Genomic DNA, 15555 nt, shown 5'->3' on the forward strand with positions numbered 1-15555 from the left:
TAAGGAGTCTTCACAGACTGACAGCACCCTGTGCTAGTCCTAGTAGCCAGGAGAGAGAGCCAAGAGAGCCAGTGTGGTGTAGTGGTTAAGAGCGGTGGACTCGTAATCTGGTGAACCGGGTTCGATTCCCTGCTCCTCCACTTGCAGCTGCTGGGTGACCTTGGGCCAGTCACACTTCTCTGAAGTTTCTCAACCTCACTCACCTCACAGAGTGCTTGTTGTGGGGGAGGAAGGGAAAGGAGAATGTTAGCCGCTTTGAGACTCCTTAGGGTAGTGATAAAGTGGGATATCAAATCCAAACTCTTCTTCTTCTTCAGGGGCCAACTGCAACCTGCTCCGTCATACAGAAGAATCCATGCCCTTGACCTAAGCCAGACAGCCGCTTTCCCTTTGGGATTCAAAGTTTGTCCGTCCCTTGTGCCCTACCTCCTGTGTTGTCTCTTGTCCAAGTTGCCTTATTCTAACAAACCATCCTCACCCAGCAGAAACAAAATATAGAAGCAGAATGAGCCCCGCTCCTACAATCTGCCCAATAACAGCCAGGGTCCTTAGACAGCTCCACCCTCCTTGCCTGCCACCAGCACAGCCAAGCACTGGGAGATTCAGGCAAATCAATCAGCCTGGTTGCTACAAATCAGACATGTCTAGTCGTTTAGTCGTGTCTGACTCTTCGTGACCCCATGGACCATAGCACGCCAGGCACTTCTGTTTTCCACTGCCTCCCGCAGTTTGGTCAAGCTCATGCTGGTAGCTTCAAGAACACTGTCTAACTATCTCGTCCTCGGTCGTCCCCTTCTCCTTGTGCCCTCCATCTTTCCCAACATCAGGGTCTTTTCCAGGGAGTCTTCTCTTCTCATGAGGTGGCCAAAGTCTTGGAGCCTCAGCTTCAGGATCTGTCCTTCCAGTGAGCACTCAGGGCTGATTCCCTTCAGAATGGAGAGGTTTGATCTTCTTGCAGTCCATGGGACTCTCAAGAGTCTCCTCCAGCACCAGAATTCAAAAGCATCCGTTCTTCAGCGATCAGCCTTTATGGTCCAGCTCTCACTTCCATACATCACTACTGGGAAAACCATAGCTCAAACTATACAGGCCTTTGTTGGCAAGGTGATGTCTCTGCTTTTTAAGATGCTGTCAAGGTTTGTCATTGCTTTTCTCCCAAGAAGCAGGCGTCTTTTAATTTTGTGACTGCTGTCACCATCTGCAGTGATCATGGAGCCCAAGAAAGTAAAATCTCTCACTGCCTCCATTTCTTTCCCTTCTATTTGCCAGGAGGTGATGGGACCAGTGCCATGATCTTCTTTTTTTGATGTTGAGCTTCAGACCATATTTTGCGCTCTCCTCTTTCACACTAATTAAAAGGTTCTTTAATTCCTCCTCACTTTCTGCCATCAAGGTTATGTCATCTGCATATCTGAGGTTGTTGATATTTATTCCAGCAATAAACTAGAACAGCCATTTAGTTGCCCCATGAGGCAAGAGACAGGACCTAATTTTTTTACATCAAAGGAGCATATACAGGTGAGGAGGGCTGCGCTCTCTCTGTTCCTTGGCCTTAATCTGTGCATTCAGTCACCCTCCTGGTACCGGAGCCAGGCTAGAAGAAAAAGTGCCTGAGGTGCTTGAGTGTGAGGTGGGAGAAAGTTCAGTTCTCCTCATCCACACAAGCCTCTTTGGGGAAGGGGGGATAACTAGATGCAACTAGATAATGCAAGTGCAGCAATCTGAACATTTGACAGCACTATAAAAATGCTAAATGGCTGCTAGTCATTCTACTACCTCCAGTTTGTTCTTCAACTGTCTTAGAGCCCTACATACATTTCCATTTAAAAGCAAGCAAGCAAACAAACAGCCCAAGGGGAAAATATATTTTACCAGATGTCGGATGCTGTCGATACGGGTGACTGGGAGAGAATTTCAGGTGAGACAAATTCCGGAGACCCATATTTACTGTACTGAGGCTCAGCTGGGTTTATCTTTTGAGCGAATCCAAAGTCACAGATCTTAATGTCATCTCTGTCGTCATAAACCATCAAGATGTTTGCAGGCTGTTGAAGCAGAGAGAAGAGTATTTTATGCAGAGGAGTCTAGGAGATACCACCTGTCAACAGTGGCGTTGCGTGGGTTGTCAGCACCCGGGGCAAGGCAAGTAATTTGCGTCCCCCCCCTGCTGCACTGTCCCTCCCCCAGATAGTCCCTCGCTCTCTCTCCGCACCGCACCGCACGCCTGGCACCCTCCCCTCCACAGTGGGCGGCGACCCGGCGGCTCGGATCGGATTCGCACAGCCAGCACTGCAGTGAGAGAGAGTGAGCCAGGTAGGGGCAGAGAGCTGCGAGTGCGAGCGCGCCCCCCCCCAGATGTTGCGGCCGGCCCCCCTGCACCCCCCACGCTACGCCACTGCCTGTCAAACAAGCAAGGATCCTCTCTCTTGTAATATCAACCCGTACTTGAAAGAGCACCCCAAATGACTTCCTGTTCAGACCCTAGTCTTCAGCTGAGTGGGGTCCCACCCTGCTTAAGATAAGCCAATGGCCCTGCCCAGCTCCAGGAACTCTGAGGTGTCAGCAGGCCTCCAGGAATAAGCCCCCCAAATATGCCATATGAGTGGTATCTCAGTTAGCATGGGGTGAGGCTCTGTGTGTGTTTCATTGGGAGCCTTAGAGATGTGTAGTCCAGGGAATCTGAAACTCTTGGCTGAACCTCAGGAATGTAAGGAAGAAAGGGGTGGAGAGGCCCTGAACCCCTGGGTTCTCACTCATAGGAACATGGGAATACAGTCATACCTTGGGTTACAGACGCTTCAGGTTGCGTTTTTTCAGGTTACGGACCCACCGAAACCCGGAAGTACCGGAACGGGTTACTTCTGGGTTTTGGGGGTCACACATGCATATAAGTGCCGAATTAGAAGAAGAAGAAGAGTTTGGATTTGATATCCTGCCTTTCACTCCCCTTCAGGAGTCTCAAAGTGGCTAACATTCTCCTTTCCCTTCCTCCCCCACAACAAACACTCTGTGAGGTGAGTGGGGCTGAGAGACTTCAGAGAAGTGTGACTGGCCCAAGGTCACCCAGCAGCTGCATGTGGAGGAGCGGAGACGCGAACCCGGTTCACCAGATTACGAGACTACCGCTCTTAACCACTACACCACACTGGCTCTCAACCAATTGCAACCTGTGCGTGCGCAGACGTGCCGCTGCGGGTTGTGAATGTGCATCCTGCACGGATCACATTTGCAACCCAAGCATCCACTGTATGCCTTATACTGATGCTCAGGTCGTTGGTCCATCTAGCAGATAATCAGCTGCATGGATTGGCAGCCGCTCTCCAGAGTTTCATTCTTCTGCAGCCCTCCCTGGAGATGCCAGGGTTTGAATCTGAGACCTTTTGCATGAAAAGCAGGTGCCCTCTCACTGAGCTACAGCCCTTCTCCTCCCTGCCCACCCTTCAGGCCCTTGGCAGAACCCAGGGACTTTATCCTGCCTTTGCAGCTTCTGGGAAAATATCAAACCCAAATGTTATAATGTGCTTGTTTTTCAGTGGGAATCTACAGGTGAAACTCGGAAAATTAGAATATCATGGAAAAGTTCATTTATTTCAGTAATTCAACTTAAAAGGTGAAACTAACATATGAGATAGACTCATGACATGCAAAGCGAGATATGTCAAGCCTTTATTTGTTATAATTGTGATATTATAGCGTACAGCTGATGAAAACCCCAAATTAACAATCTCGGAAAATTAGAATATTAAATGAAATCAGCAAAACAAGGACTGCAAATAGAGCAATATTGGACCTCTGAGAAGTAGAAGCATGTTTCACCTCTATACTCAGAGCAGAGAATCCCCACACAGGTAAAAAAAACCAATAACCAAACTTGGCTTCATAGAAAACTTCCCAGATTCTCCTAAGCAATTCATAAATGACGCAGCGAACCGAACATGCAGCTCTTTTTAAACGTTACCTTAATATCCAAATGAAGCACTTTGTTCTTATGGAGATATTCAATCCCTTCTAAAAGTTGTCTGAAGTAGAACTTGACCTGTAAGTGGGGGAGAGGAGAAAATATAAGGTTATCAGTGGGTTTATCTAGATGCCACAAGTATATCTCTGATTTCAGAACTGTTGTGGGATATGACAATCGTATCTTGACTAAAAACCCTACATCCCTCCCAAAAGAAACACAAAGAAGGAGCTTCACCTCTGCTTCAGTCACCACATTCTTCCTGAACAACCGGTCCAGAAGTTCTTCATTGGAGCATCTAACACACTAAGGAACACAACATCCTTTTTGTTATGGAGCAATAAAAAGCAACTGATCAATTATTCTCTGGCCCCAAACATCTCTTGAGTTTCTAGTACAAATATACTTACTTAATTGTGTGTGTGTGTGTGTGTGTGTGTGTGCGAGAGAGAGAGAGAGGGGTGTCAATGGAATTATTATGTTATTAACCTACAAATAATGTGTAGCTGATAACAGAACAATTCTAGAAATAATTAGTGGGTGGGAATTAATCATAATTATAATCATAATTATTTATTTTTTGTGCCCCAGCCACGCTGAGCAGCTTCCAACAGAATAAACGGCAACACGGCAACAAAAACAACAGAACAGAACGTGATATATTAAAAGCGTACAGAACTGCTTCCAGATGTCTATGGAAGGTGTCATATAATTATTTATCTCTTTGACATCTGACGGGAGCGCATTCCACAGGGCGGGCGCCACTACCGAGAAGGCCCTCTGCCTGGTTCCCTGTAGTTTCACTTCTTGCAGTGAGGGAACCACCAGAAGGCCTTCGGAGCTGGACCTCAGGGGTGAACGATGGGGGTGGAGACGCTCCTTCAGGTATAGAAGGCCGAAGCCATTGAGGACTTTAAAGGTCAACACCAACACGTTGAATTGTGCTTGGAAATGTACTGGGAGCCAAATTGTTTATTGTTAGAGTATTGCTAAGGTTGTTTTACTGTTTATGAGGCTGATGTGTTTTTTCGTTCTTCCATAAGTTGTATGTTATATGAAATATTATATGACTCCCAGCTTTCTTCTGTGGCACCGTGTATGTGCTGACCAGGCCTCCCAACCCAGCCACTGCAGGATTGTGACGGAGGATGGTGCCTGGCCACAATGCCACCTACCCAAATAAAGACACCTCAGAGCCAGCGTGGTGTAGTGGTTAAGAGCGGTAGACTCGTAATCTGGTGAACCGGGTTCGCGTCTCCGCTCCTCCACCTGCAGCTGCTGGGTGACCTTGGGCCAGTCACACTTCTTTGAAGTCTCTCAGCCCCACTCACCTCACAGAGTGTTTATCGTGGGGGAGGGAGGGAAAGGAGAATGTTAGCCGCTTTGAGACTCCTTCAGGTAATGATAAAGCGGGATATCAAATCCAAACTCTTCTTCTTTTTCTTCAGAGGGAGTATGAAATGTAATGTGAAGCCTCAAAATCACAACTTAGCACAGAGTTCTGTTCTGTCATCTCTAGCTTGAACTGGAATAGTTGTGGGGTTTTTTTAAAAAAAAAAAACCCACAATACATATCAATGCTGGAAGTTTGCATTATCTGCTACACATTATTTGTGAATGTTCACTGCAAATAACATAACCGCCACTGTCTCTTCTTCCTGCATTTCATTTCCTTTTGAAGAAGAAGAAGAAGAAGAAGAAGAGTTTGGATTTGATATCCCACTTTATCACTACCCGAAGGAGTCTTAAAGCGGCTAACATTCTCCTTTCCCTTCCTCCCCCACAACAAACACTCTGTGAGGTGAGTGGGGCTGAGAGACTTCAAAGAAGTGTGACTGGCCCAAGGTCACCCAGCAGCTGCGTGTGGAGGAGCGGAGACGCGAACCTGGTTCACCAGATTACAAGACTACCGCTCTTAACCACTACACCACAGTGGCCACCAACACATGTGCTTATAGTACCATACATGTGATGCAAAGGATTCTTCCATAATAAATGTGTTAGTTTTTAAGGCGCCTTGCTTAAAAATAATTACTGTAATTAATTAACAATGCCAAAAAAATAAGTAAACAATGCCAAAGCATATTTGGCAATGGCACAAATATTCTGTGCATTTTTTGTTTTGATTCCTGGTTTGACTTTCAGGTTCATTACACTGTCCTCAAAGCCTGCACCAGTGCTGAACACCAGCTCCCTTCATCATCTTATACAACCGCAAGCAGAGTTAACATGCATTCCCCCTCCAGGATTCAGAAAGGAAGGAAAAAAGGATACAGCTCCAAAATCAGAATCAAGGTTTTCCGTGTTTCAAACTGATCTAGCAGCTGGGTGATCCTGTCATGGGACACTGTGGCTAGAATATCCCTCTCCTGGTAGGCTTGATCCCTTGTTTTGCTTCTCAGGGCGATAAATTTGGCTGCGCATGACACTCGATTGCCTTTGTGAACCACTCTTTTAATCAATCCAAAGGAACCCCTGTGAAAATTTTTTAAAAAACAAGACAGGCTGATTCAAATCTCCAATCTCTGGCAGAAGCAACTTTCCTATTGAGTTCTTTCCCATGCCTCAGACACCCACACAAAACCATACAGTGGTACCCCGCAAGACGAACGCCTCGGAAGACGAAAAACTCGCAAGACGAAAGAGTTTTTCGTTTTCTGAGGTGCTTCGAAAGACGGATTTCCCTAAGGGCTTGCTTCGCTAGACGAAACGGCCCTGCCTCTCCTGTCATGGCGACGGTCACTGCACGCACGCACACTCACTTCCCCACTCCTCCGGCTCCCTCCCACCTTCCTGCTGACGGCTCCTCCAGCTCCCTCCCACCTTCCGGCTGACGGTTAGTGCCTCGTGCCGCTGCCCACCCCCTCGCGCGCTCCCCTCAGAGAGCCGTTGCCGCCAGCGCCTCTCTCTCCCTGGTGGCGGTTCCGCCGAGTCGCGCTCCTGAGCCCTGCCGCCCTCCAGCAGCCGTGTCGCGCGGTGGCCACAACGCGCGGGTGAGTCTGAGGTACCGGCTGCGGCAGCTGTCCTGCTTCTCCCCCCCTCCCCGCCGTTGTTAGTGTTTAAATGCAGTGGTGCTTCGCAAGACGAAAAAACTCGCTCAACGAAAAACTCGCGGAACGAATTAATTTCGTCTTGCGAGGCACCACTGTAATTATGACCCGAGTGGAATATTAAGTGAAAAATAGTTTTTACCTTCCTATTTCTTGCTTAACCTCATAGAAAGAATGAAGCTTTCTTCTATTGCTCTGTTTCTTTGCCTCTTGGCTTTTCTTATCTGTAGCAATTCAAACAACAAGAGCATGTAAAGTAACAGGCCTCCGCACGATCACACTCTTGCATCATGTGTCAATATGCTTCTCCTTTTTTGAACACATTCCACACATCATACATTCCATCACTTTCATGTGGGGTGGTATCCAAAGCATTGCATTTTATATGTGGGAAAGTGATTATGATGTCATCACAAAGGGCCACCTTTCTTTGGAGTTATGTCGATTGTAAACAACAAAAACACTTAAACAATCAGATCTTTTTTAATAACCCTACAAGCAAAAATAATCCCATAAGATAGGACAACATGATTATCTCCAAATTTCAGATGGTCGCAAGACATTTTGGAGGAGGCAATTTGAGGCAGAAGAATTGAGTGCGAGCTAGGTCAAAGTCTGTTGAGACACTGCATGCCAATAATTAGTAGGTAAGAACTAATGAGAAAGGCAAATGTAAGTAGTGCAAGGACCACGTCATACTTCTATAGTTACCTTCTTGGACCACGAGTTCAGCTTTGCATAAGACCTCCCCTCCTGTATTTTTAGCAATGCAAGTGTAGACACCACCATCTTCAGTTCTAGCGTTGTACAGAATCAAAGAGTATCTTGTGCCTTCACTGAGCTGATGGACTCTTTCACTGTCTGTCAACAATGAAATACCCTGGAAGGATGAGAGAAATATAGCACATGAAGACCACTGAGGAAGGCAGATAAAACTAAACCAAGACTACCCAGGTATATAGGGATATGGGTGGCACTGTGAGTTAAACCACAGAGCCTAGGACTTGCTGATCAGAAGGTCGGCGGTTCGAATCCCCATGACGGGGTGAGCTCCCGTTGCTCGGTCCCTGCTCCTGCCAACCTAGCAGTTCGAAAGCATGTCAAAGTGCAAGTAGATAAATAGGTACCGCTCCAGCGGGAAGGTAAACGGTGTTTCCGTGCACTGCTCTGGTTCTCCAGAAGTGACTTAGTCATGCTAGCCACATGACCTGGAAGCTGTATGCCAGCTCCCTCGGCCAGTAAAGCGAGATGAGCGCTGCAACCCCAGAGTTGGTCACGACTGAACTGAATGGTCAGGTGTCCCTTTACCTTTACCTAGGTATATAAAATATTGTACACGATCCATTACATCCAGGATGATCTCCTGGACAACCCTATTCAAAAATGTTTTTAATTCTTTTTTTTTTTTTTTTTTTGAGGATTGATTTCTAAAAATACACCTCCAGAAGAATCACGAATTTCAACATTTTGAGCTCCACTCTGGAAAATCCATCTGGCGAAATGGAACTTCAGAATCCAGTGAGGGTTCTGGCAGAGTGGGAAACTGCTACTTAGTGATTCCCAATGCATCACTGAAATGTATCTTCAAGCTTTCAGTACATCCATGGAGTATAATTTTTCTGTCCACAAATGCAAAAGTGGAAACTGTATATGAACTCATCTCTTATCCCATGCCCATTTTACTACTCTGTAGATTTATTCAATCTCCTTTCCCTTTATTCACACCTCTGTCTGGGAACGTCTGCTGCCTACCTTAAACCATGCAATGGTTGGCTGTGGGTCTCCTTCAATAATAGCATGAAACTTTGCCATCTCCCCACACCGAACCTGCACATCTTCAATTGTCACCTGCATGTACGGTGGGCCTGATGAAACAAAAGTGTTAGGTTTCAGCTGCTTAAAAAAAGAATAATATTGGAAACAAGAGTGGATGAGAAACAAATCGCAGTTGTGACCAAATTTTGCACAGTTCTTGGAAGATGACTTCCAGGACATTCGTGCTCATAGATCATAGAGATAACTCCCTGTCAGGGAACTGCCATCAGTGTCCGAGGGAGAGAGCAAGCTCCAAAGGGATCCCAGAGAGCGTCCCGGGAGTGGGAGAGGCAGCCCGTCTTCTGGGGAAGAGAATCAACGTAGCTCCAGTGGAGAAGGGGGGCAGATGGGGGAATCGGCGAGGCGGTCCCATGATTCCTTGCCGGGGACCAGCGGGGAGAGGAAGGGTCCTCCGCTGCCTACGCCCTCCTTGCGCAGAAGGCTTCCGCGCAGGGAGAGTAGGCGGAGACGTGGCGTCAAAGAGCTTCTTTGCTGGAAGAAGTTTAAGAAACGCCCACTGACGGATTCTGCCAGCAATTGAGACAGTCACGGGCGAATGGCTGCCCAGACAGGAAAGGTTCTCTATGGTAACCCAGCCAGAGGGTGGGACAAGTTTACGCACGAGCAACCCCTAGAACCATTACACTCCCTAAACCTCTTCTTCTTACACTTGCTAGCTATTGCCATTTCTCTCTTCTGGGTGGCTGCAGAGGTGCATTTAGCTTCTACAATGCCTTCTAGAGCATACTGGTAGATTGTGCAACTGGAAGAGAATTGGTGTTGTATGATCTGTTTGCCTCAAGCACAGTCGACAGTCGGGCAGCCACATTATACTAACTGAAGCTTCTGTGCCATTTTCAATGGCGGCCCCACATAAAGCACATTGCAGTAGTCCAGTCTAAAAGTTACCAGAGCTTAGATGACTGTAGCCAAGCGATCCCTGTCCAGATAGGGTTGTAGTTGGGCCACCAGCCGAAGTTGGTGGAAGGCACGCCACAGTACCAACACTGCCTGTGCCTCAAGCTCCTTCAGAGGAGGTGTGGTCCCCATCTACAGCCGACTGCATACCACTCAGCTGGAGAGAGGAGCCTCCCACCGATAGCATCTCAGTATTACCTGGTTTAAGTTTCAGCTTACTAGCCCCTGTCCAAACCCTTATTGCAACCAAGCACTGTTTAATCACAGGCGCCATGAGATCAAATAAGCAGTTCCTAAATAAGTTTTAGTTAATGAGTTTTAGTTAAGGGACATGGGTGGTGCTGTGGGTTAAACCACAGAGCCTAGGACTTGCCGATCAGAAGGTCGGCGGTTCGAATCCCCGCGGCAGGGTGAGCTCCCTTTGCTCAGTCCCTGCTCCTGCCAACCTAGCAGTTTGAAAGCACGTCAAAGTGCAAGTATATAAATAGGTACCACTCCGGCGGGAAGGTAAACGGCATTTCCGTGCACTGCTCTGGTTCGCCAGAAGCGGCTTAGTCATGCTGGCCACATGACCTGGAAGCTGTACGCCGGCTCCCTCGGCCAGTAAAGCGAGATGAGCACCGCAACCCTAGAGTCGGCCACGAATGGACCTGATGCTCAGGGGTCCCTTTACCTTTAATAGGGGGAATAGGGAATACAAATCTAACAAGGACTCTCCAATAGAAAGTATTCAAACTATGTGTCTTGAGGGATTGTGGAAGGAAGGCTCCAACTGCCTCAGGATTCTAATTCTTCTTCAAATCTTGCACATCCCACCATTTCCCCCCACACTGTACCAGTGTATACATGCTCAATTTCACAAGGGATTTGTACCTCTCAAGTGTAAGAGTCAAAAGATGCAGCAATCATTTTGGAGCTGGAAAGCCTAGAACTGATGTCTGGCTCACACATGAGCTCACAGGCTGGCCAGAACAGTCACAGGCAGTGATCAAAGTAATGAGAGATACCGTATTTTTCGCTCTATAAGACTCACTTTTTCCCTCCTAAAAAGTAAGGGGAAATGTGTGTGCGTCTTATGGAGCGAATGCAGGCTGCGCAGCTATCCCAGAAGCCAGAACAGCAAGAGGGATTGCTGCTTTCGCTGCGCAGCGATCCCTCTTGCTGTTCTGGCTTCTGAGATTCAGAATATTTTTTACTTGTTTTCCTCCTCCAAAAACTAGGTGCGTCTTGTGGTCTGGTGCATCTTATAGAGCGAAAAATACGGTAATTGTATCCAAGGTTGACACTGGAAGGCCATTGAGACTTGGCCAAATCTGGGGGGGGGGGGGCGCTTGCCCCAAACTTTACCCAGAGTGTCTCAAGCTCTTTGTTTTCTGAACGTAGCTTGTTTCGTTCCATACACACAATGGGAGTTAAAGCACTCCATTGACCTAAGGATTTGATGGCCAAAGTCAAAAACTCCCAAATGCTGTGTTTGGGAGGAAGAAACTTGGCATAATAACGTTTCAGATTCCGAAGACAAAATGCCATCTAAAAATTGAAGCCCCACTAAAGTTTTGACAAAACTGATTTGTCTTGACTCCAGGCAAGATCATGCAATAGGTTGGCTTACTTGCTGCGCTCTTCTCCGCTGTTTTATAGACGCAGGTTCTCTCCGTGGTCTCAATATAAACTTCCCTGTGTACATCCAAGATGACATCTGCCCCGTCGCTCTTGGACCACTCTGCTCCAGCCATGATTTGAGGGGTTCTGAAGCATTAAAGCAGGAAGGAAAGTCACAATGGACACAAGAGTTTTTGAGACACAGTCGACAAACCGTAAGCAGGCCGCAATGTTGCTGTTTATTCCGCATACTATTGGTATATTCTCCACTTGCCCAGCACCAATGAAATGAAAGCAATCTTGTAAATTAAGGCTTGGAAATTCCATCAGTTTCTAGACTGATCTATTTCTCCACTCACAATTAAGTTTCCTGAAATCTATCTGGAATGATCTGGAAGCTGTACGCCGGCTCCCTTGGCCAATAAAGCGAGATGAGTGCCGCAACCCCAGAGTCGTCCACAACTGGACTTAACCTTTAAGTCTCATGTAGGATTGACTTCCGAAGAACTGAATCCCATCAGAATGCAGGTTTGGGACTGAACATATAAAAGCTAACGTAACCCATTTCCTCTTCACACCAATACCCACACCAAAAAAAACCCTCCCAATATATAGACAACTAGGATATTAGGAAGAAAACTAGACTACAGCTGTTCTCCCAGAAAACCTGGTTTTCCACAGGTAGGGAATTTTAATGCTGGTGTGAATTAAACTATATGATGTACCGCCTGCATTTTGAAATAGTGATGAAGGAAAATTAGTAACACAATAATTTTTCATGTGTATAGCATCTAGATATAAAAGAGGAACTGAAATGCAGGATACTTTACCTGCATGGCTTTCAGTGGTACAGTATCTGAATTGGTCAAGGAAGTTACCTTGTAATAGGAACAGCCCGTTCTTGAATCCCATCACCTTGAAGAATTGTGTCCTTTTGAGTGGTGCTTGGCTTTTCCTCTGGAATTTTACCAATAGCTTCCTGCTGTTCGGCTAGCAGTGAAAATGTAGGTGGTTAGGTTGTGCATACAGGGATGAGACAGAGGAAAAACAAGAGACCACCAGCAGCAGTACTGTCTACCCCCTCGAGCCATGAATAGATAGGCTAGAAATGTTTTAAATAAATTTATTTTAAAGAAGAAGAAGAAGAAGAGTTTGGACTTGATATCCCGCCTTTCACTCCCTTTAAGGAGTCTCAAAGCGGCTAACATTCTCCTTTCCCTTCCTCCCCCACAACAAACACTCTGTGAGGTGAGTGAAGCTGAGAGACTTCAGAGGAGTGTGACTGGCCCAAGGTCACCCAGCAGCTGCATGTGGAGGAGCGGAGACGCGAACCTGGTTCCCCAGATTACAAGACTACCGCTCTCAACCACTACACCACACTGGCTCTCGTTAAACAAACGTTAAATCGGGTCCTCCCTTAAAGAGGGCACGTATTGCGGTGAGACCTGGTAACCAACACCCTGTGTTGTGGGTGGGTACGATTGGTCAGCCACAACACCTGATTGGTAGGTCCCTCGTAGCTGGGTCATAGCTGTGGCCAATGGGACACAGTCCAGACGGTTCGAGGGACCTATTTATGCCCATGCACGTGACCCAGAGCTTCCTCTTTCGGCGCATGCATTTGGAACACCCGCCCACCTCTCCCTAATTTTAGGGAATTTTGCGATTGACCTTGCTATGCCGCCGTGTGTCGTCTGTCGTTGGGACAGGGGCACGGCAGGAATTTCCCCCACTTGGCTGATAGGCTGCTGCCATTTGGGTTTTGCCTGCCGCATAGCAAATCGTCACAACTTGTAAGGTTGTGGATAGGCTCTGGTTCAGGTGATAGGGATAGGAGAACGCTCTCGCCATTCCTATGTGAAGGGTATTCCATTACAGGAATCCAGGGACTCAATGGTTTGGTCAACCCCAGAGAGGGGGTTGTGCCCGTGCCTGAGTCCAGGGGGAGATTTGGGTGGTGGAGAGAGCCTGTTCCTGACTTTCCGCTTATCCAGGTGTTCACCCTTGGCTGACCTATGCTGGAACCCTGGGTCAGCGCTACCTGAAGAAGAAGAAGAGTTTGGATTTGATATCCCGCCTTTCACTCCCTTTAAGGAGTCTCAAAGCGGCTAACAATCTCCTTTCCCTTCCTCCCCCACAACAAACACTCTGTGAGGTGAGTGGGGCTGAGAGACTGTGACTGGCCCAAGGTCACCCAGCAGCTGCATGTGGAGGAGCGGAGACGCGAACCCGGTTACCCAGATTACGTGACTACCGCTCCTAACCACTACACCACACTGGCTCTGCAACGGTGCAGGGAGCTAGTCGAACCAGAGCCTATGCAACCAGTCACTTTCTGTAATCAATAAAGTTGTGGCCTAAATTCTGCCAAAAACCAAAAACAAAATTTGAGTCAAGTGTGAATTTATTTAGGGGGGAGGTTTCTGGGTCTGAACACGCAAAAATTGGCTTCTTCCAAAAAGCAGTAGCAAAATTTATATGAAAGATACCCAGACTGCTACCTATTACATTTTACCAGGCTCTCAAGTGCATCATATAGCACCCAGCCTGGGATCTAGCGCTTCTTAGTATCAGCAGAACATTTTGCCACCCAAACTGATACAGTCTGAGAAATGTTCCCCATTCCATCTCCACAAGGTGTGTTGACTGGAGCATAGCTCTCAGGTCATGGTCAAATGTGAATTATTCAAGCTGAAATCTGAGTATCCTCTGTGACTTTCCAAAGGGTCTTAAAGCACACCTCTCCAGTTGTTCACAACTTCAAATTGCCCGTGTTGCTTATGGATTTTGACTGCCCTAATAATTCTAACCCCAGAGGGATATATCTGGGAATAGAAGCTTGAAAGTGAGCCCAGCAGCCAGATCAGTAGCTTGGTAGGGGCTTCAGAGCTGTGAAACTGGGCAGGTCTAAAAAATAATAATGGAAATGTATTTGAGAGTTTATAGGGATGTGAGCAAGGGAAGAGTGAGACCATGCAATTTCTCCAAAAACTGAGATAAAAGGATGTTGGATACTTCCTCAAAGAAAAATAAAAGGGGGTCTTCATGCTCAACTAAATCAACACATCCAGAGTAATGATCATTGGAGCTGCATCTTAATGCCATCTCCTGGGAGTTGTCAATAAATAAATTAAGTATTACTCCTGTTTTTCGTTATGTATATTAAGCAATTATCTGTTGCAAGTTTGGACAAGAATACCATTAGGCCATTTTCAAGCACTGATGTGTTGCAAAAAGAAAGAAAGAAAAAAAGCACATTCACACAAGCCTATATGATTTCAGCATTTGCCAGGGCTGCCCAATACATTTTGGAACCTGAGGCAAACCACAAAATGACGCCAACCAGGGAAGAATGGGGGGGGGGGGCACTGAGGAAACTGCAAATCCAGCATTCAAGGAGTGTGCCATAGTTGCAGCGTCGGCAGCAGGCGACACATTCCTGCCACCTGAGGTGGTCGTCTCACCTTGCCTAATGAATGGGCTGGCCCTGGCATTTGCACACCAGCAGTCTACTGCCCATGTCTTCCAAATGCTATATAGATATGGGTTAGGGGCAGAGAGTGAGTGCCTTTTTAAAATGTTTCCAATGCCTTTCGTAAGGAACAGCATGCATGACTGGATTAACCAAGATACACTGAATTCAGTTTAGCTGCTATACCATATGTCATACCCTCAGAGGGTGACGGGCTCTCCCAACAGAGGTTTTAAAATGGAGGTTGGGTGGCCATCTCTCAGGAATTCTTTAACTGCAATTCCTGCATGGCAGGGGATTGAACTAGATGACATTTGGAGATATTGATGTTCTGTTCCACCGTAAAACAGATGTGTGGATTGTTGTCTGTTTACTCTCCAGTACAGCTTGCTGGAGCTTTTGCTTATGCTCCTTCTTGCTTGGACATGAAGGGGAGAAGACATGTTTCCCCCTCTGTCCTGATGCTGAATAAAATGCCTGTAAATATGCTTTACACAGCCTCTCTCTGCCCTTCTGTTGTGAAGAGCTGTTTTCTCTGCTGGCTTGCGTGCTCAGACTCAGAAGGTTTCTGAGGCTCAAGTCGCAGTTTACATGCTGGTCCAAGGACCGGAGATCGCCCGGCTGCCGGCCGGTGGGCTGGAGCCAGCTGGGGGCCTGCCAATTGCCCCCGTTCCTTTGGGTGCATCCCAACACTCCCAACTCTACAGTTCTATAACATTGGCAGCTAAATACCACGAAGT

General features: G+C 47.0%; 1 protein-coding gene across 1 annotated transcript in view; it reads right to left on the bottom strand.

The window, feature by feature from the left end:
- OBSCN (obscurin, cytoskeletal calmodulin and titin-interacting RhoGEF) overlaps nt 1-15555 on the bottom strand; it is a 263533-nt gene that overhangs the window by 38840 nt on the left and 209138 nt on the right. Inside the window, exons 91-99 of the mRNA XM_083405850.1 lie at nt 12222-12333; nt 11354-11490; nt 8761-8873; nt 7720-7888; nt 7151-7232; nt 6233-6433; nt 4196-4256; nt 3959-4036; nt 1873-2045 (exon numbers count right to left, since the gene is read on the bottom strand). Of these exons, the coding sequence (XP_083261976.1) occupies nt 1873-2045; nt 3959-4036; nt 4196-4256; nt 6233-6433; nt 7151-7232; nt 7720-7888; nt 8761-8873; nt 11354-11490; nt 12222-12333 (1126 nt within the window). The remainder of the gene's footprint in view (nt 1-1872; nt 2046-3958; nt 4037-4195; nt 4257-6232; nt 6434-7150; nt 7233-7719; nt 7889-8760; nt 8874-11353; nt 11491-12221; nt 12334-15555) is intronic.

This window comes from Podarcis tiliguerta, assembly GCF_965153285.1.
Source record: "Podarcis tiliguerta genome assembly, chromosome: 12".
In the NCBI taxonomy this organism is placed as follows: domain Eukaryota; kingdom Metazoa; phylum Chordata; class Lepidosauria; order Squamata; family Lacertidae; genus Podarcis; species Podarcis tiliguerta.